This window comes from Cyanistes caeruleus, chromosome 2 (assembly GCF_971803275.1).
Source record: "Cyanistes caeruleus chromosome 2, bCyaCae1.hap1.1, whole genome shotgun sequence".
Lineage (NCBI taxonomy): Eukaryota > Metazoa > Chordata > Aves > Passeriformes > Paridae > Cyanistes > Cyanistes caeruleus.
The window spans coordinates 97,466,662-97,489,404 of NC_141702.1; the positions used below are offsets into that span (position 1 = coordinate 97,466,662).

The 22,743-nt window shown below is 37.4% G+C and overlaps 1 protein-coding gene across 16 annotated transcripts in view; it reads left to right on the forward strand.

The window, feature by feature from the left end:
* Positions 1-22,743, forward strand: part of HHAT (hedgehog acyltransferase) — a 186,338-nt gene that overhangs the window by 42,862 nt on the left and 120,733 nt on the right. For all 16 annotated transcript variants that reach the window (XR_015283680.1, XM_086878513.1, XM_086878516.1 and 13 more), the window contains one exon: positions 7,446-7,596. Coding sequence is in view for 15 of the 16 variants with exons in the window: in XM_086878513.1 (XP_086734639.1) it covers positions 7,446-7,596 (151 nt within the window). In the remaining variant the exon portion in view is untranslated. The remainder of the gene's footprint in view (positions 1-7,445; positions 7,597-22,743) is intronic.

Here is a 22,743-nt window from a genome sequence, read left to right on the forward strand (position 1 = left end):
AAGATGAAAAAGCCTCAAAGCAACAGGAGATAAAAGCTGTTGAGAGAGCAAGTTTGGACTGTAAGGATGCCTGATTTCAAATTAAATGATTGTATTTTAACAAGCTGCCTATGGAGATCCTGCCTTTAGGGCAGGTGTACTCAAAACGTAACCCTACTCTCATTGAGCTTTGTTTTTGTAGCAGTGAAGGCAGGTGTTTAAAATATACTAGAAGTGAGATTTTGAGCTAGAAGTTGTTCACTTAATGTTTTCTCTGCTGGTTTTATCACAGTGATTATATAGGTTTCCTTAGACTCAAATCAGTGATAGGCCACTGCTGTGACTTGCTTTAGGAAGCTACCAATATGAGTATGGATACTGGTCATAATTTACTATTAAGTCTTACTGGACCCTTATGGATCTTACCATGCCTCTACACCAGTTCCTGTACAGAGCCAAACACTCCCCTCTGTTACTTTGCATGTTACTGGAACTAATTTCATCAGATAAATGAGCCTTAAGACCAAGGAAGCAGCTTGCTGTTGACTCAGGAGGATTATCCACATTATGTAAAACTTTCTCTACTGATGGGGTTTGTTCACTTTGGGTTTCCTGTTTGACTACAGCAGCTTCAAAACAGCATGGAATATCTATTTACACTCTGATGCCTGGCTTCCCTGATAGCCTAGTAAACTTAAGAGAAAGGCTGTGAAGCTGTTCTGCAGTCACCTTTAATTAGGGAGCTTATATCTGCTACTGCATTTTTTTTTCTGGGCTAACTTTGAACAATGGGCAGTAAATGCCAGCAATGCAGGCAAGACAGCACTGCTGTGAGATTTTGCTCTTAGCACCTTAGGGTGATGTCAGTCTACTCCTCACGACTGTGAAGCTACAGTGGGTTCTGCAACACTGTGTAAGGTGAGACAGCAAAGAAAAAAACCAATCCCCTACCAAACTAAACCCTGACTGAGTTACAATGTTTGTTAAAAAATGCTGCTGGTGTATAACAGTGCCATTTATGGCCATGTAAAGCAGAAATGCTGAAGTGACCTAAGCTAACATTTCTAAGGGTACACAGGTATAAAAATTTAAAAAATAGTACCTGGGAGAATGTTACCCAGCAGTAGAAGCATTTTTTCTTGTGTGGATGGAATCAGAGGCAAATGAATTTCTACAAGCAGCAACATACCAAGTGGCGCATTATAGTTTTTCAGTGACCAAATATTAGGTCCCACATCCATAACAGAATGAGGAATATGATGGGGCTGTATCCAATTCTGTGCCTGTTTGTGATATATGTATGGCCCTTCAGTTTGTGGAAGGAATGTTAATGTCTGAGCACAGAATTAATTTAAAGATGTCAGCTGTGCAATCACAGAATTGTTATTTATTGGTCCCAGGAAGCCATTGTTTGGAGAATGTGAGCATTTTTCAGAATTCACAAATCATTGTGTCTCTGTTCACAAATGTTTGTGTCTGTGGATAGTTAGCTATTGACATACTGAGCAATATCAGGGCATTTGTGCTTTTTAAATGATGACTGTCAAATGCAGTGTTTATAGCAATTCCATGGTTTTGTGTTAGTGCTGCATCTCATTCTGGTAGCATCAGTCAGATTGGCTGAAAGAATTGGGTGCTTTCAGAATTAATGACACAGCAGGAAGACCCATATTCCATGTTAATAGAAGCCATGATAGTTCATTCTTCTCAGTCTTAATGTTAATTGAGAATAATTTTCTGCCTTTACATTTTACACTGTAAAATGTAGATTTGCAGGCACCAAGAATTAAAACCACTGTGAATTCCAGTAATCCAGTATCCTGATGAATTGCAGCATACCAGAAAAATAGCTACACTGTGCCAGATCAGAGGTTCATCTGTCCTACAGCGTAATTTTTGGGTATGGTATGTAATGAAGCAAGAGAAAAGAAATTAGTGAAAGACAGGTAGATGGGTGATCATTTTCAATGCCTGTTCTTCAAGCTTCTGCCGCTGAATGACAAATTCACGGATATGTTGTAATGGGGAGCTTAATAGCATTGGTTGAAAGAGCTTAAATTGAGACAAGTGATTTTTTTTTTTTCTTTGCTATGACAATGTAGACTATCAATGGTAAAATTCACTCTGCTGAGGTACAATCTATTGTATAGAAACTGAAATGTGTTGCTAGGTCATTTGTGTGTTAAGTCTGATTCTGCTAATGCAGATGTTGAAAGAAGCACTGCCTTTATTTCCCTGATGAGGCTTCACATTTATCCTGGTGATTCAGCGCCATCTACTTATCTCTGCCCATTTGAGCAGAGCTTCACATCCATCTGGCAAGGTACAGGGAATGATGAAAGACTGAAGTGTGTATGAGAACATGTTGTTAATATAATTGTTGCATTGGATTCATCTAGATCTTAATAAATCCCGTAGTTGTGAAAATATATATTACTAGGAATCTGTCTGTGCTTTGTCAGAGGTGTGTGATGTATAGATACACATTTGAGATGTACACATGATAGAATGTTGTGAATTCTCTATGGATTTAATGTATCGATCCTTTTGTTTTAGTGAAGCATGCACGAGGTAGTGTCAATTAGCTATCACTGTTTTAGTTATAACTAGGCTCTGCTACTTCAAAAAGGTATTTTCATATGAGTGGCATGTAAGTCAGTCTAGAATATGATCTGTTCAAAGGTGGAGCCACATGGTTTAATCTGTTGTTGCTGTTCCCATGTTCTAATTTGTTAGAAGAAACGTTATGTATGTTTTTCTTCGATAGTGAGACCTACAGAGTAGTCTGTGTAAATTTGATGTATGGTGCTGGTTTGCAGTTTTTTTCTGATAAACCCACAGATAGGAAATAGATTTCTGAGTTCATATTCTGAAGCATGCAGTGTTTTGCTATTGAAACCAGGGGTTCTGTTCATTTAAGTAACAATGAAATACTAAGAGGACTCTGAGATTTTTTCCATCCTGGAAGATAATGATAAGGAGAAATTGACGAAATATTTGGCATCTTGAGGTCTCTTTTGAAAACTGGAAATATATACAAGAATCAGAAAATTTAGGTTGTTTTTTTTTTCTAAAATATGATGTTGTTCCCTACTTGTAGAAAGAAGTGTTCATGTGTGTAACTTTTTCTAATCTTTCCTGTAGACTAAACTTCAAGTTCATATTGGCAATTACTTCTGTGACTACTTTTCTTTTTACTCATGTGTTGTGGCTTAATCCCAGCTAGAAACTGAACACCATACAGCTGCCCACTCCTTTTCTTGGAGAGGTGGGAAGAGAATTGGAAGAATAAAACTGAGAATTTATGGATTTGAGATAAAGACAGTTTAATAGGTAAAGAAAAAGCAAAACAAGGAATTAATGCTCTTCTCTGGGCAGGCAAGTGTTGGGTCTGGCTGTTCCCAGCCCCAGGAAAGCTGGGCTCCTTCATGTACAATGGTTACTTAGGAAGATAAATGCCACTCTGAACATCCCGTTTCTTATTCCCCTAGCTTTATATGCTAAGCATGAGCATATGGTATGGGATACCCCTCGGTTCAGCTGGGGTCAGTTGTCCTGACTGTGTCTCCTCCAAGCTCTTTGTGCACCCTCACCCTTTTTACTGGTGGGGGTGAGGAGCAGAAAAGACCTTTACTCTCTCAACCCTGTAGTAATGAAAACATCTCTGTGCTTTCATCAACACTGTTTTCAGCACAAATCCAAAACACAGCACCACTCTGGCCACTGTGAAGAAAACAAACTCTATCCCAGTAAAGACCAGTGCAATGTAATAACAGTTGGTTTACTTGGAGTGCCTTTTCCTGCATATTTACTATTGAACAATAATGCTTACAGTAGATGTTTTCATATAATGGTTTGGGTTGGAAGGAACCTTAAAGATCATCTAATTCCAACCCCTTTGCCATGGGTGTTCCTTCCATTAGACAAAGTTTCTCAGAGTCCTTGGGAGTCTTCATGGTAGGTGTCTTTAAAGCATGTGTGTGCTTGAAAACCTCTCGTTTACTTTAACTTGGAAGACCTGTCCATGCGTTGACAGCTCAGTTTAGTCTTGTTTAAGTAATTTCACTTTGGTACCTTTATGTCTATTCAGCTTTCTCCAAAAATAAACACTTAGCCTTCAGGATGAACATTGTGGTACTTTCCTGCCACTACTCCATCCACAGAAGGATGTTTCTTGCTTCTTGTGTGCTGCTGGAAGGCTGGGATATTTTGAACTTGATGATATGGCCCCAAATTCTGAGCTGATATAAATGTCTGCTTCTTATTAGATTTCTGCCGTGTGTCAATAACCCTTTTGAAGTGTGACTGCATGTTTATCTCTGTTTTCTAGTGGAACCTGTCCTGGTACTTGACAGAAGCAGGCATCTACAATCACTAATACCTTAAGGTCAATGTAGCTGTGAAAAAGGGTAAAGTTGTGACGTTGTGCTTATAATAAAATTGCCTTCTAAGTTACAGTTGACCATGACTTTGGTCATGGTGATGGCTTAAGGACATAAAAATGTCAAATATGATTTGCAATACCTGGATGCAAACATCTTGTTGCTTGCTTTTGAAAATACTCTATTCGTTAACTTCTGTTAAAAAATACCAGTCAGAATTCTGCAAATAGGTAGACTAAAATTAAGTTTTGTGAATATTCTAATTTTTCATAATCTTTGTTTCAAAGCTCTGTAAAACTTAGGAAATGCAGTTTTGCAGTAAACTTAAGGTTAAGGAAAATATTTGCAGGTCTATAAGTACATTTTTAAAGCATAGGAAAGCTTAGAATTTTTTAAGGATTGGTAGATGATAAATTGAAAATACCAGCTTCTATAAAAGTAAATTGCTTTAGGCTGGGACTTTGCCAGCTTGACTGTTGAAATTAATGGGATTAACATTGGGTACTTTAACTTGATATTTTATCCCTTAACACATTCTATTTAAAAAAAAAAAACCTTGACTTTGAATCTTTTGAATTAATTTATTCTGGAGAAAAGATAGCATCTTTGCAGTACTTTTTCCTCTTAGGTGTTTTATGATATACATTTGATATGGCTTGTTTCCAATTTAAAATCATGCTTGTGTGTGGAGGAATTATTATATCAAACATTAGAGAAGAAATTACGTGGTATTGTTAATGAATTTGATTGTTAATTTCATGCCTCTAAATCAGGTGAAGCAGTGTGCTTCTGACTGCTTTGTGCTAGAATGGAGCAAGTGCAAAGCAGCTGGAATGTCTCAGGTATACAAGAAGGTTTAAAGCCTGTGCCTGTTGCCAGTGCAGCCCAGCTCTTGTGGGGCTCTGAATCTTGCTCTTAGTTTTCCCTGTGTGGCCAGAAATCTCCTGCTGCTGTTATGAGTTCGAGACCAATGAAAACTTGATCTGTCTTTTTTGATAGGGTCCTTTGTGTTGCTGGTTTTGTGAGTCTTAGAATTGCTCCTGTGTGCTAGGTGTGACTGTGATGTGATGTCTGTGTTTAAGATGCCCCTGCTACTGAGTTGCCTGTTAGTTACAGTAACAACAGCCTAGATGTGTATTATTGGAGATGGTGAAAATGCCTTTTTTCCACAACTTGCATATTGTGACTTTGTGTCCATGAACTTGATCTTTCATCACGATATTTAAAATTTTATGTACTGATTTTTCGGGTCTCAGAGTGGAAGCCCTTTCCAAATACCTTTCCATCAAGCACAGTCAAAGGATTTTGAATTTTACTACTGTGCAGACAGCTGTGATCTTCATAATTGGTTTGTGTGGGTGTCAGTGTTCAGATCTCCAATGAAATTTGTCAGAAAAGAAATGAGACACTGAATGAGAAGGGAATTAAAGCAGAAATTTGGCTGTACAGATGATTTAGCAGTAATCTAATGTGGAGCTAATTGGCTAGTATCCAAATTGTGCTTCTGATTGTTTGTTTTCCTCTGGGGAAAAATGTTATTGAATACTCGATGCCTGCTTCCCTGAAGTAAAATAACATAAGCTTCATGTCTCAGTATTTGTTCTAACATCAATTTTTATCTTGTGTGGCACAACTGTTTCTTATCGTGTGCATGGATTATGATATCAAAACTAAAAGTGTTGGATTGTTGTAGCAAAATACTGGCCATGTGTAGGCCAGCAGGAGTTTTACATTATTAGTGCCAGAATTTCACTCTAGGTTGTTATACAGTAGATGAATTTTTAATTCTTAACTTTTGGTTGTCATCCATATTATATTCATTAGTCAGCAGAATGCAGTAGGTATGTTCCCTCTCTCCTCAAAAAAAAGACAGGTTACTTAAATGTTCATGGAATTGTACTCCTGCAGTCAGATGAAAAACTTTGTCTCAAAGGACAGTCTGCTGGAAGGCTTTAAAATTGTGTTGAATGTCCAAAGTCCTTCAGTCAAGTTAGGTAATATAACTGAGCAAAAGCAGAGCACTGGAATAGATGGAGATGTAGCAATTGCATTTTATAATTTTTTTCTCAATTGAAGCATAATTCTAGTTTCCTTTCTTTATGGTGAGGTTTTCCATGTGTCAGCTGTCAGATGGGGAAAGGCAGAAGTCATTGGGCCCTTCAGGAATGACCTCACCAGTTTCTGTAAAGGTGTTGGCCTCTGCTTTTTACCATATTTTTACTTATTGGACATTAACACTTTGTTCAACAAAAAACTTTTATAATATTAGTAGGAATCATCTTCCTTTATAATGCATTCTAACATTGCTACTTGCATGAATAATAATAATGAGAATATGTATGATTTTTATCTCAGATCTGTGTAAGATACTGGAGTTTGTGTCATAACCTGAGGCTGTGAGCAAGCACACTGACAAAATTTCTCCTTTGGAAATAAGGCAGCTACAGGACCTTAAGGAGACCTTTGTCTGTGGATTTAAAAACTGAAATATGCTTTAAGCATTATGCCAAGTGGAATTCCAGTTTTCTATGCCTTGGATGCAGCAGAAGGGGATCTTGCAGGGGGTATTTTCTGGGGACTCAAGTAATCTGACAGGGCATGGAATGTTTATGGGGATGTTGGGATAATGTGCAGCTATAACCGTTGTCTATGGCTGTTCTGGAGCAACATGTGTAGAGTGGTTGGTTGGGGATTTTTTGCAAAGATAAATTTACTGTCCCTGTGGTAAATGTTCATTGCTTATCTTGATACATTCTAATTTTTAGCTCAACAGAAGTCAATTATTTTTTTTTTCATAGCAGTCAACACACACAGTCCAGAGATTTTTGAGAGTGGATCTACAGATTTATATTTGTGTCCTCATGCTGGAATGATGGTACCATTTTGTATGTGTGACTAATGTCCTAAATACTTGGGCTTGTGTGCTGTGTCTCTTGTGCAGAGACAAATATTGTGTATCCCAGCAAGCAATTGTTCTTGCCTTAGATCTTGGAATAATTGCTGTTCGGAGCTAATCAGTATTAATAGGTTTTTAAAATGTTTCAGGACTTGTTTAAGGTATGTCTTGTTGTTTTTTTCTTTTAGGTGGCCTGGCTTTAGCTCAAGTACTTTTCTTTTATGTGAAATATCTGATTCTGTATGGTGTTCCTGGCCTCCTCCTTCAAATGGATGGACTCAAACCTCCAGCTCTGCCTTGCTGTGTGAGCCTGATGCACAGTTTCACCAAAATGTGGAGGTTAGTCATTTTTGCTTTTCAGGTGGTTTATTACTGATACATGGCAGTCATTATGAGCATGCATGTGTTATATGTATATGCTCACATACATGTTTGCTTTCCTGCCCTTGTGCTTTTTCTCACTCCCATTATTTATCTTTAGTGCTTTTTAAATGGACTTCAACTTGATGGTTACTTTTTTCACACTGTAAAGGGATAAGGGCAAGTATCCGTTTCAGCAGTTTCATCTTTTAATTACTAGAGTTACACTCAGCCTATCTAGCTAACATAGCATTTATTTTTTCCAGTTACCTATTAAATTTTTTTTTTTTTTTTCAGTCTGGGTCTATACCACATATTTCAGCTTGAAATCCTTCCAGAGACTGTAAATAAATGCTTAATTAATCACATGAGGAAAGCTGCAGTTCCAATATTTCAACATGTAAAGTCTTATGGTAGAGGAAGTCTTCAGCACGTTAAAAGTACTATGAAAATGGTACTTGTTTATAAAGTAGGATAAACTTCTGGTTCTGCTTTGCTTTTAAGGGAGTTTCAGCACAGTATTTCTTCAAAAACCTATGAATTTTGTATCTTATGTTTGCTTTAAATCAGTCTTCACTGAAATCTTTTCACTGAAAACTGTCTCCAAGGTGGATTCTGCTTAAAGTTTACCTTCTGTGTAATAAGAGTGGATTCACTTTACTTCTCTCCTCCCTTCTGCACTATCCAATATTCCTTCAGGCTGTAGGATTCTGTGCCTCAGACTCCAAAAAACATCCCCCGAATGATTTAGACTTGTCAGTCTTTTAGGTCAGAGGGTTCTCCCCTGTTGTGTTAGTGCAGAGCCCGTCAGAATGGTGCTTACTCCATCTTGTCTCTGACTGCTTTGCAGTATGAATAAAGCTTTTAATTTTAGTCATAAAAACAGTAGGCCTGATGTTATCAGAGTTTTATTGGATGAGATTTTAATTTTGTTTTCAGCTTGAAGTGAATTATAACAAGAAGGCTATAGTTTATAACAGTTGGCAAGTGTAGATCTGAAGTATTCAAAGAAATGAAACAGGAAAAGAGTGCAGAAAACAGATGAATTATTAAATGTTATTTGAGCTACTAACAACTGTTTTAGTGTAAATGCTTTTTCAGATTTTGCACTGAACTTATGACCTACTGAGTTAATATAGAAATCTATCATTTTTACCAGGCACTCTCATGAGAACAGCATCTCTTGGCCTGCTGGCCCTTGTAGGCAGAGTTGCAAACAGCAGCAGTTTCTTCCCTTTGGCAGTTCTTATTCTAGGGAATTTGTGTATTGCACTGGAGGTGCCAAGTGAAAGTCAACTTCAGCACAAGCTCTAATGACGCTGCTGTGTCAGGTAGTTGTAACAGGCCATGAAAAGGTGCTCTGTACCTGCAAATGTATGTGGTGTATCACAGTAAAAAAACTGGGCATTCCTTAAAATATTCATAACTCTTGTATGAAAATTGAAACTAATATCCAAGTAGAGAACTTTTCTTTATAGAAGAAAGTGTCATGTGCTGATATTTATCATTTGCCCAATTACTTAATTTATATCAAGCATTCATTGCCAGAAGTAATAAAATTATTTCACAGATTGAATTTGTTTGCTTTGAATGTTGAAAAAAGTCAATTATTATATACCTGACTTGATTTCTTGCTCTCAAAGCTCTTCAGTAGTAGATTTTTCTGTAGCTCCTGAGTTATGAGTCATTCTCAATTATCTGAGGAGCTTTGTGAATGTCCTGAATTATGATGTTCTTATGCCTTTACAGTTAAACTATTCAAACACTACCTAGAGGCTTTGCTGTCTAGTGTGATGCATTCCTATGTTGTATAGGAATGTTGTGTTAGAAGTAGGGATAGCTTTTTTTTTCTGAACTATATGACTGAATAGAACAGAAAGTTTGCGAATTACGGGTTTAGCATAAAACAAGGGAAAAAAGGGGAAAGTAAATGGCTCATGTTCTGCAGCCTTATTAACCAAGACACTGTATTTCCCTAAAGTTCTAAATGCATTTTGATAGTTTGTGAATACAAGACTTTAAGGAATATTCCTGACAACTTTATCAGTGTGTCAAATTTAAATATTAATAGTGCCATGTCTAATTTTAAGCTGGTAGAGTGAGATTTGTACCAGACTATTTTCATTAAATGGTAGTCTGGTAAAGCTTAATAAATACTTCCTAGGGCCAGGTTGGGAAACATAGAGGATTGGGATGATCCAGATGACTTGGAGTGACACCACTCTTAGCCTTCTGTCTGGCATCAGGGACACTGCTCAGAAAAGTGCTTGTGTATGCTTGGCTTACTCTTCCCCTTCTAGCTGGTATCCACTTGAGAATACTATCAGAAACATGTTGGCTGGACTTTCCAAGGCTCAGTATTACTATTTTTGTCTCAAAGCTTTTAGCAGTGCACATTTTGAAGGAGAGAAGGTAGCCTGGAGAGAAAGACAAAGTGAATGTCACAATGTAAGAAATGCAAATGTGCTGCTAAGGAGCCTTACCACCACCACCTGGTGTCCTTTGAGCATAACAACAAAGCTTTTGATCCAATCTATCCAGACCAGTGTCACTTCTAGTCAGTACATGCTGACATAATTCACTGTGATACAGCACATGGAAGAGCTTTCAGTCAGGAAGGTAAGAAAGATAACACAGTGTCTCTAAAGTTCTTCTAGAGCTGAAAAGCAAAACCAGTGTTAAAAAACAAGTAGTCTGCCATTCTATTTAGGGTACTAAACAATGAATCAAATCATGTTCATTCAAACCTAAAAATAAAAGACTTTAATTAAAAAAGTTACCAAGCCTACAATAGGTTCTCCCTAATTCATGTTTAATCAGGACAATCTCTAGAGTCAAAAAATTATCAATCATGTTTGCTGTCTGAAGACAAATACAGGTGTTGAATGTGTTACTCTGGTTTCATTTTACCAGGATATTGTTTGCTTGCTAAATATGCAGCTGCATAGCTAATAAATGCAAAATAAATACACTGCTATTCAAAAGCTTTATTATAGCTGTGAAAAGGAGTCTGTGAGCTCCTGATTTCCAGAGACGATAGCAGTTTAGTGGCACATGATCTTTGTTTTTAATGTCTGCGTTACCTTAAACCATGATGAATTGAAACTTAGTTTCTGTTACCAAGGTAATGAATTGTGGGAGACAACCAAAGTTGTTGGAAACTTACGCTTTTAAAGGATTAGTCAAGGCTGATGTTTGTCATACAACTTCTTAGGTGTGGGGGATGAATTGCGTAGGGCAACTAGAAGAAGTTGTGCTACTGCTGAACCTTGCAAATGGAAACTTCAATATGGAAAAATATCCTAGTGGAAGAGTAATGGTTTGGAAACTACAGAAATAGTACATAACTGAATCCCATATCAGTTTTGACATATTGGTAAATTATCTTGGCAATGTATTTCACAGAGGAACTTGTCAGTTTGTAAATTAGGACAGCAGTTAGCTCAGCGGCTGTTAATGGAAAAATAATCACACTTCCATTTTTGTTTTTTATACTGCTACGGTGTGTGACTCTGCAACAAAAACATCGGACACATTGGATAGATATGTTTTGTGATGCTGTGGTAGCAGCATGACATAACCCCCCTAGTTATTTCTGGTCACAGACTGATTTGAAATGTGTAGGAGCACATTAATGATGTTCAGAGGGCTGGAGTACCTCACCTATACAGATGGTTTGGGAGAGTTGGGTTCAGCCTGGGGAAGTGAAGGCGCCAGGGAGACCTCATTGCAAGCTTCCAGTACCTAAAGGGGGCTTATAAAAAAGAGGGAGAAGAGACCTTTTTATGCAGGCAGATAGTGATAGACAAAGGGAAATGGTTTTAAAGTGAAAGAGGAGGGGTTTAGATTGGATTCTAAGAAGCAATTCTTTAGTCAGGTGGTGGTGAGGCATTAGAATATGTTGCCCAGAGAAGTTGTGGATGCCCTGTCCCTGGAAGTATTCAAGGCCAGGTTGGATGGAGTACTGATTAACCTGGTCTAGTGAGAGTTGACCCTACATGTCACCTACATTGAAACTATATTATCTTTAAAGGCCTCTTACAACCCAAACAATTCTGTGATTCCATGACTTTTTCTGTGTCTTTCCACCTTGAAATCTTGTCATTCTCAAATATCCCAAGATAGTTTGGAGACAAGTATGTTGGTGATGTATTGTGCTAAAACTTGATGCATGTTTACTATAGGTTAGTCTCCACAAGAGAAGAAACTTTTCAAGAAGTCAGGTAGAAGTAGCATTTGAAACGTAGATTTCACTGTAAACAGTATTTTATCTAGAATAAAGAAAATGAAGTTGAAGAATGCTGCCAGAGGCAAATAAAAATGTATGTAGTGATAAAGATAAGATTGTTTTCAACTACCATGCTTTAAGTTCTAGATTCTGCTTTGTATTTAATAACCTAATTCTTGACAGACAAGAGTCTGACATAAGGCAACCCCTGATTTTCTTGCATGCTTAAGGGGTGGACTAGGAGAGCTGTATTTTGCACATACACTTCTATATGAACAAGTTAAATTTATGTCAGTGATGTTTTAGTGACATCCAAAAACGGCATCTGAGTTACGATTTGCAAGAAATTGTCCGCCATTTAGATTAGTTTACTGGCCTTGTTACTGTTGAAGATTATTTGCCTGATATGAAAAAAAGTGGTCTTTGTGCAAGGTCTCAGTGGATTGCTTTAAATTATGGATTACTGTCTGCTGTGGGTTTATCACATTCTTGGCTAGAATGATATAGAAAGTAGATCTATAGATAAAAATGTAAATTTATTTGTATTTGTTTCTTCCTCATCCTGGTACTTTCTCCCTACTTTTACTGTTAATCGTGAAACTTTCCTCCTGGAAACAATCTTTTATGTCAAAAAGCACGTTGCCAGGGATTTTTTCCCCTTTGTTTTGGACTTTTCTGGGAAAAGCCAAGACTGACACTAATGTTATGTGTGAGTGTGAGCACAAGAGATCATTGTGACCACACGCAATAATTCTGGAATGATGAATAGCCTACAAACACTTAACATCTTTTTTTTTTCTATCTTAAACTCTTGACAGTGTTGTTCAATTGCCTATTAGTTTTTGGTGAGGACTAAAATAGATATTTAAGAAAGGAAAATGGACTTCCTGACCTGTAGAGTTAAAGTAATTACTTGAGTGCATTTTCATCTGTGCTTCTTACGGTCTCTACCAGTTTGACATGTACTTTCTGTTCTTTGGGCTTCTGATTTTTAGTAGTGCAATAAATAATCTTGGGAATTAGCTTGTTAAATATATCAAGACAAGAAAGATGCTGAAAGGCTTGATAAAATACCATTAAGGAAATGTAACTAAGATCAGAAGTGGAGTTTCTGTCAGTGCTTGAATTGGAAAGCTTGCCTCCTTAAATTCCCAAATAGCCAATGTTTGGCACAAGTTAACACAAACATAATTGTGTGTAACAATAGCAACTGTAGCTGTGCTGCAGATCTGTGTAGTCAGGATGACATCCCTGCCTCTGGGCTCAGAGTAATGTGCCTTTGTGTGTTATGGGGCTTGTACTCTAACAAATGGTGAAAGGTTCACCCTTTCTGTTTGGGTCTTGTAGTGCCCTTCTGTTGTGGTGTCTCTGAATAGGCTGATGGATGATCTGAAATAGGAGATAGTGGATTTTCTCCCTAAATTTCTTCCTATGAGTTTAGTTACTCTGTCAGTAGTAACAGCAAATTGCTGTTTTGCAACCTATCATTTGGAGATAATTGCAGGGCAAAAAGGAAGCATGATAGGTTAAACTTCTTTACATGGCAGGTATCCTCAGGAGTAGTTAAGTTACCAAGCCTTCAAACATTTGCATGAGGGAAGGAGAGGCCACGCAATGAAAAAGAACTCCACTTCTCCATGGCAGATGGAGGGAGGGATTCAGCATGAATCACCCAGAGCCTGGTAGAAATTTGAATGGCACATCCAGATCTGTGGCTCACACCTGCTGCCCACCCCTCTGTGAAAAGGGTTGCAACAGCTGCTTTCCAAAGCTGTAGGGAGACCTCCTCTGAGGTTCTGTGCCTGGGGATTAGAGCCAGGAGTGCTGGACAAGCCTACTTTTGTACTATGAACAGAGAATCTCATTTTCAGAGCTATGAACAGCCCATCAGTCAGCTTCAAGAGGATCAGGTATTTTCCAGGGGATTTTTTTTGTATTTGTCCTATAGTTCTAGACAGCTACCTTTTTGAAAGCACTCAGTTTGTGATGGGAAATACCGAGCATCTGGAACTGAGAGACAAGAAAAGGAAGGACATGCTTATGCATATTTTCCTGTCCTCTAGAGTTTAGGATTGTCTGTTCTGGTATATTTTTACCCTTTGATATTTTCAAAGAAGGAAGTTGTCCAGTATATTGTAGACAGTGCATCAGGTAGAATAAATGTCTTAAATATCTAGCTTCTCACTGGTTTTAGACTTTAAAAATGTTAATGCTTCAACATTTCTGTTTCAAAATCAAAAGACATCTTTTCCCTACTGTGTTTTCGAGGTGGTATCTTAAAAATGAAAAAAGATTATTTAAAAGGATATTTCAAATAAATACAGTCATGCCCACAGTGTTGAAACAGCCTAGTGCTCATGAGTAAAGGAGAATTTTATTGAAAGTTAAGATAATTGCCGAAGTATGCAGAAGCCATTGTCTGCAGACTTTAACATGGTGAAATACTGGATTAGGTATCTTGTCCTGTCTGTACAAGTGCAGTGGATCAGATCCCAAATCAGTAGTTAAAATAACATGCATGAAACCAGTTGTGTCATGGAAAGCTTGTGTGCCTAGAAAGCTAGATGATGCTTTAAAACACTTAAAGAATATTAAGTTTTCATTCTTGAGCAGGTTTTAATGTGGTCTTTGAGGATACTGACTGAATCTTGGAAACTGCTCTTCTTCCTTCTGTTGATACATAAAGTTGAATGTAAGGCAGGTCTCCCTGTATGTCCTTGCCCTCTGCAACTCCTGTGGTATTCCTAAGTAGAATGATTTGGTGTTAAATACACAGTCACAGTGTGGACTGGCAGCTGGAGTCAAGGAAAGCTCTCTTTAGGCTGTGGAGTTATTTATAACCTCTAAATGTTGCACCTGCTTGCCAATATCTGAATGCTTCAACTTCTTGCCAAAAACTTGGTTATTTAATTGCAGAATTAGTGCATATCTTTAATTGCGGAATAACTTGTTTTAAAGTTTAAAAATAAGTCTCCCTGATATACTGATTTTTTATTAGCTGTGGTAATACTTAAAGCTGAGTATGGATCTGTGATGTTTCCAGCTCAGGTGTCATCTGAATATATGAAAGTTCTGGACTGGTTAGCCATTCCCTCTCTCACTGATGGAGACAAAAGATTTCACTGCTTTTGATGTCAGCTAAATTAGTGCATGCTGCAGTTACCTACTATACTGTACAGTTCAATTTGCTGGTTATATTAAAGCTTTGAAAGGCTCTTTAAATCTCTACGATAGAGAAAAAAATCTGTTACTCTGGAGTGTAAAAAGAAGTGCAGTAATAAGGCACGCTAATCCTTCTTGGGTATAAATTACATAAGTATTTGGAATTTATTTGTGTAATGTCTGCATTGCCACCATAATTTGAAATTGCTGGGATTTTTAACAGTCAAGGTAAGCCCACATGCTGCTCTTCACCTGTGATGCACACTGTTCACTGTACTTGATATGAACTCTGTGTAGATACAAACTATTACTGCTGCTCACATTTGGCAACCAGCACTTTGCCTGTTCACAACTACTATAGAAAATGAGTAATGGCTCTTAATAAACTTGTTTGCTCTGTTTGCAGTAAGGATAGAGATCTCACAGTAATTGGACAATCACGCTGCAGTGCAGGACTCTTACATGACAAAGACTGAGGGAGAACTTTCCCTATGGGAGTTTGCCACTAATGGCCATTAGGTTTCATCCACTCTCCATGAGCTACCATAGGCTTTTGAAGAATTGGCAAAGGTATAAAATTAAAGTAATATTTCTTCTGAAGGGTTATAGGAGAGATTAACAGAATACAAATGAGACTTTTCTTTTTAAAAAAGTGTTTGCTGAGCTGTATCACCAAAATCCAATGATTTGATATCTGAGAAACAGAACCAATTTATTATTTTAAAGCCTCCCAAGTAGGCAGACTTGTGTGTAATTCACATAAACACTGGCAATGGCTGATACCTGCTGAATGTTCTGCTTTTCTTTCTGTCCAGGAGACTACAGGAGTGAGGAGGAGTCACTGCCCAGAATAATTAAGTTTCCTCAGTCTTCCTGATAAAATACAGGTTCTACATTTAAAGTAAAATAAAAAAACAAAACATATTAGGTCATGAATTCATTTTGTAGGCTGGAGGCCACTAGAATTATGAATTGTTTCTTGGTGGTCCTCAAAAGAGATTTCTCTTCGTGGATATCTTATTGTAGGTGATTTTTACTATGCAGATCTCCAGCCTGAATTCCCAGCAATTAACTGAAACTGTGCAGATAAAGCTTTGAGACTAATAGTTTCTACTTGGAGGTGAAAGTGTATCTAACAAAATGCACACTGAATTTGGACTGTATCCTGCATTGTACAGACTGTCCAGAGTCAGTCCAGGGATATTTCTGCTTCCCTTGAAATCAGTGAGGGTTTTGTGCTGATTTGGTTGGTGTCAGGATTTCCCTGTGGATTTGCACCATTCTCATGGGTACAGGAAGGCCTAGCTTCTCCCTGTTATGCTATGCAGTAAATACTTCCCAAATAAAATGTTTGGGGCTTTACCTTAAAGTGATCACACATTTACAGATGACTGTTTCTGTGAAATAACATGAATGTTGTGTGTGTTTGCAATATTGGTGCTACAGAGCACTTACAGCACTGAGAATGAACCTCTGTATGGAGGCATCCAGCACAGGCACAACACAGTGGCAGCTTTGGTTATTCTAATAATGGAGGAAACCAAAAGGCAAGTTGGTATACTGCTGAATCATTCCAGGAGGAAACATCACATAGATTCAAAGTGTTTTATCTAAGCATGAAGTGTTAAAATTCCAGTATCCTTAAGCAAGTGTCAGAGAATGATAAAGACATCTTAGTGTATACACAAGTTCTGCTTATTATTGCTGTAACAGGAGATTGTTTGTCAAAGATACGATATGAAAACATTTGACAGTCTTCGTATTTTCTCTTTCAAATTGCATAGATTTTTCTTTTTACTTTTAGGTGCATTTTTGCATTGAAGTAAAAGCAAACTGCTACTAGTTTACTGCATTGCAGATGGTTAATGTCAAAGCTTGCAAACAAAAGGGTCCATTGAAGCTTGAGATCTATGCATATCAAGTTCTTAAGATCCTGATGTTTACAAGAGCACTGAATTCACTTAAACAGGAATTTTATCATTTGATTGAGCTATCTTGCATAGCAAGAATGGAGATGCAAAGGAAACAATAGGATTTGCCAAATAGTAGGAATGCCAAAAGAGCTCCATATATTCATTTGTTTCTAATTTCACTACCATATCAGTGGGCAGACTAAAATCCATACGTGGGTGGAATTCACCAAGTGTCTTGCACAAATTGAAAGGCTGATCTCAAAAATGAGAGCTCCAAAAATATCCTTGTATGTGGCAAGAGAGTCCTCAGAAAAATGTTAAAATACTACTTTAAAGGCTTGGTGTCCAAAAGTCTGCTCTATAGTTCAGGTAATTGATAAATGTAAACAGATTGTTGTGTTGGACTGGGCTGCATTTTTTATCTCTGTCTTTATTTTAAAAACTAATCCTGCTACACAATATTCAGTTTAAGTGAGTATTTTCAGTGTGCTTACTGTTTATTTCTCCTGTAAAATCATGTGTGACAATTTAATTGCTGTTTTTCTATTTGAAGTTGTGCATCAGCTTTCTAAATAGTGTATTCAAGTACAAAGGCAGTTATGTTATTTAGAAGAGTTGTGTTGCTTGTCACTGAAGAAACAAGCTTTACCTGAAACCTATACCTTCATAGCAAACTTGCAGAAAACTGAATGAATTCAAGCCCTGGATAGGCAAAAGTGTCTCTTAAAAATATAGGTGGCTTTCCCAGATGTTTATTTAATAATGAAGATGATGGTGAATCAATTGGTAGCAGTCACTGCTTGAAAAATACTTATTCTGTTTTGTAGGATGTACCCCTCCAGGGGATTTGCTTTAGCAGAGTTTTATAGCTCATTGAGACATTAAATAATAGTACTTAAAAAACCTGCATATAGACTTTAGTATCTGCTTTCCTGGTAGTAATTTAACTCTTCAGACAAGACTCAAAAGTTGTTTTAGATTCACATTGCACACTTGTAATTATTTGAAATGTGGAAGCATTCATCTTTAAGGAATTGCCTGCTGGGAAGGTTGCCACAGGCAGCATTGATTAAAAAAAACAAAACATGAGCAGATATAGGAGAATCCAGAAAGGTACCTCTGGGAAAAAAGGGGAATTCTTTTTATAGAGTCTTTTGGGCATCCCTGCTGTAGGGATTGCTTGAGAAAGCGGGACAATGAAGCAACTTGAGTGCTGTGTCAGTGAAGGCAGCTGTCATTCAGACTCCTCAGTCTCCAGTGCAAAATATTCTGGTGTGGGAGAGACCCTTGGTCAGCAGCTCATTGGCTGAATGCCACATTTATTTGCAAAGACAGCTAATGGAAGTGCTAGTCTTGCAAACAATTCTGCAATTAAATAGGATGGGCTACTCTGAGGATATGGGAATGAGTTTGACTTTCTAGTCAAGTTCAGCCACGTTTTAAAAGAAAGGGCCAAGAACCATTGTTGAAACCATGCAGCACCTACAGTGCTTTTTTTAAAGAGATGTTGAATACCCAGAGTGCCAAAACTATAATAAATAACCCACTTGTTGGATTTCATCACTGCCATAAATGGCACCCAGGCTGATTTGAAGCAATTTAAGTGCAATTATTGTTTGCTCCAGCAAAGTCCTGTCCTGCTTACAGAAATTATACCATTCCTTACTGCATTCAGAACTGTTTATGTTCAGTGGTAACATGACTGTTTTAAGGAGTCTGGGATATTTCTGTCTACAATACAATGCAGTCTCTGGGCACACAGTGTCACATTTGCCTGTCTCCATCTGTGTTACAAATTTTTTTTTTATAATTTTTTTTTTTTTACAAATGGCCAATTATCTATGTAGGCCTACTCCCTTGAAGGTAGGACACAAAGTAAGAACCTGGCTACTATCTGATTTTGAGCGCTGATGTACTGAATGCTTGCAGTGAACATCTTTCTGAGGACCATGGTTAGCCAAATACTTCCCAGATTATGCTGCAAACTGCATGATTTACTGTACTTTGTTTTCAGGAACAGTGTGTAGCCCAGCAGTCCTGGGGGGGAACTGACAGAAAATAAAGCTGTACTGGTTTATCTTCAGCACATGGCTAAAAGATATGGATGTACAAAATCAGAGTTGAGCAATTGAAATTATTGCAATTGGTTTCATAAAATATGGCTCTAGTGGTTGGCTTAACTTTAAGTTGATTTTTGTAACTTGATCGAGTATAAAAGCTACATACTAGAGGCTCATACAATTCCTCATTTGAGGAACCAACATTTAGACTTCAGTTAAAGGAAGGCACAGCTTTCTGGAAAGTGGGATTATAAACAATCCACTGGATGCTATGTGCTTAAAATGTTGAAATTTTTTCTCCATTATCTTTGTTCTGAATTGAAACTTGAAGACAGGTTGTTGCATAAGGCATTTAGCTTTCAGAGCAGAAACTGCAAGTCTTAAATAATTTTGAAACCTCTGCCTGCAATCATCCCTCTTCTCCAGCAGGTATACTTTCACAGAGTGTATATTTTGGAAAAGGTCTTTGTTGGTTTAGTGTGTGTTTATTATTGGTCACCAGTCTGTAGTTGATGTACTAGGAAAAGGCAAGTTTGGTTATGAAGGACTGTACATATAACATGTATGTTATGTATGTATGTTTCATTGAATTGTATCAAACTAGAGCTTCCGTGCTTAAGAAAAGCATGAAAGTTGTGAAGGAACTGTGATCCAAAACTGCCCTTCAGAGGAGCAGAACTAGGGATGCTTTTATAAAGAAAATAGCTGTCAAATTGTCTGTACTGTCTATAATGGTGATGAAACTGATGTTCAGTATATCTCCCTTTTATTGTTCCTTTGGCTAGTTAAGATTTTGCTTTGTTTGAAGACCATTGCTATTTTGATAAACTAGATTTTACTTATTTCTCTAAAATTTGAAATACTATGTAGCTATTGACATTTGAGCAGTATAGAGAATTTAACTGGTAAATAATGTTTTACTCATATTGCTGAGGATATCCTTTCTCTTGTTATTTTAGATTTTAATTATTTATTTTGAAAAATTATGCTCATTATAGGATTTTTGAAACTTACATAACCGAGGCATTTCTGGAACTTGTGTAACTGAGGCACCCTAAACTGTAAAATCTACGAGCTAAATCCTGTATTTTTCAGGGAACTTCAGGATTTAACAAGCTGTGTGAAGTTGGTTTTAAACTTTGTTGTGGTATCAAGTAAATATGAGGGTATTTTATAGGCAGTAGATAATCCTGTCAGTGTGCATATGGCAGGTCTTGTTCTGTGCTGATTGTGGGGAACACTGCCATGCCTGATGGGTGGACTCCTCTGTTGAAGGACTCACTATGAAATTTTTAATGCAGATACATTGTGATTATTTGTTCTCTTTTTTCATTTAATGAAGTTGCTTATTTCACCCCAGGTTGCCGCCTTAAAGCTGCTATACAAATCCTCTTTTACCCCTTCTTAACATTTCTGTCTGAGAATGGAGGGATTAATTACATCTGCTAAATGTTTCCATTCCTGCTTCACTGTATTTTCACATGTCACCTTAACTGCAGTATGTATTTAACAATTTTTTAAAGTTTTCTTCAGCAAGAATAGTCAAAAGTGTCTGTGGCAGTGTTTTGTCCAAACCAGTCTCCCACAATGCTTTCTTTCAGTGTTTGTGCTTTGCACGGTATTTCTATTTATTATCCCAGGTGTATGTAGATAATATCCATAGCCTTAAGTAATGCAGCTATTTCTCCCATTTACAATTTGAACTTGTCCATCCTTGATATTCTTGCTTTTGGAACTAATCAATGATACTGTCTCAAGTTGTCTTTAACATCTAGCTGCACACTCAGATGATGCTATATAATGTCAAAATTCTGTTGGTCACAGTGTAGTTATATCTTAAAGGACTGTTTACACTGTTTAGAATTCAGGATCTTGGGTAGACTGTTGAAATGTATCAGTACAAAATAAAATTTAGGAATAATGGGCCCTGTCTATGTATGCTGAATTATATCTAGTGAGGTTATTATTCTAATAAATTGGTTCTATGCATGTTTATTTTTAATACTTATTAAAAATATTTCCACAAAATATCCAATAGCTAAAGCTCCTATGAAATAAACTTAACAAAACTTTTCTAATAGCAAATGTTTTAGATGTATGTTTTACATAAATATAGATGCTTTTAAAATAATGTTTTGGAAAGAGTGAAAAATGAGGTGAAAATAGCATGTTGTGGCATCTGCATCAAACTATCTTGTTTTCCTCCCTGTCTGAACCCACTCTGCCTCAGCTTTGTCCACCCCAATCTTCTTCAGCTCCAATGTCTCAAGATATCAGGACTATTCACTTTTAATCCTTTTGGTAAGCTAAGTCCTTTGGCTCTTGGTTCAGTGTCAAAAACAGTGATATTTTTATGTTCCACATCCCTGTCCATAAGAGGCTCACTGTGTGTGTCCCATCAGAGACTGTAGCAGATTTGGTTATTGCCATGGAGAGCAGCTGGGAGAACTTGAAAAGATCAGCCTGGCTGAAGATGTGCAAGGTGGCTGCTTTGCATATAGCAAAACCCTGAAACCATGCAGGTTTCTTTTTCTCTCTGTCCCAGCACAAACATTCTGAGTGTTTGGTCCTAGGAATAAAAGGTTTTCAGAGCTAAAAATACAGACTGTGTCCAGCTCCAACACAGAAAAGTGTCTGTATAACACAGAATATTTTAGTGAAGAGAGGAAACCAAAATACAGTACGTATCCAGGCAGGAGGAACACAGAAACTGGATGCTCTTAATGCAGTTTAATTGCACAGTAATATAACAATAATATAAGAGGTGGAATCATTTCAGGAAAGGGTTGTGAAAAATACAGATTGAATGATCACCAGGTACATGTTTCTGGCAGGATGTTTCTCTGTTGCAAGTTAGCTTTTCAGTGAGGAATTCGTTGCTTACCTCTATCCTGCTGAACAAGTGGACTTTCTTTCCCTGTTAACTCCTAGAATTTCTGCAGCACATTATCTGTCTGATATTATGAGGATGCCATTAACAATCTGATGATTTATCTTGCTCTTTCAGTTAGAAGGCAGCACACAGGAAGTGGTACTATTCAAATAAAACTGTTGTATTCAAAATGACCAATTAGTTTTTTTGGAACAGAATGCTTAAGAGCTTAGTATATGCCAAAATGTTTTCTGTGTATGTGAAATATAAGCCCATCCCAGAGCAAGTCCAGTACTGGGAATAAGACACTTGCATTTTCCACCTGTGCTGTTATGCACACAGCTAATCTCAGGTTATATGGACAGTCCCATATGGCTGGCACATACTTCAAGTATTAGGTAAATGTCTCAAATCAGCAGATACTTCCCTGTAGTGTCAAAGACTTGCTAGTACATTGTTCATGTGCTTGATTCTCCTGAGTTACCTTAGGAATGGAGGAACCAGAAAAGGGGAAGAAATGCTGACAGCTACTGTCAGTGTATGTTGTTAGGGCTGAAGATTGCAGACATGGTTCTTGTAATTTAATGTGATCTAACTTGTACTTACTGTCAGAAGTCCTCAAAACTAATTTCCTTACTGATGTGAGTGGAGCACTTGCAAGGGTCTGCTTCTTGAAAATTCTATATTTGAAGGAGACATAAGGGTTTTTTTGATGAATCTTTATCATGAAGAGAATTCACAGCAGTCCCTTGCATTTTAGTGCAGTACAGAGCAGAAAAGGAGAAAGAGATTCCACAGCAGTTTTGCACGGAGGATCTACTTGCATATGATGGAAAATGTGCTGGTGACCGGGATGTTTACATTATTTCCAGTAACAATATATACACATTT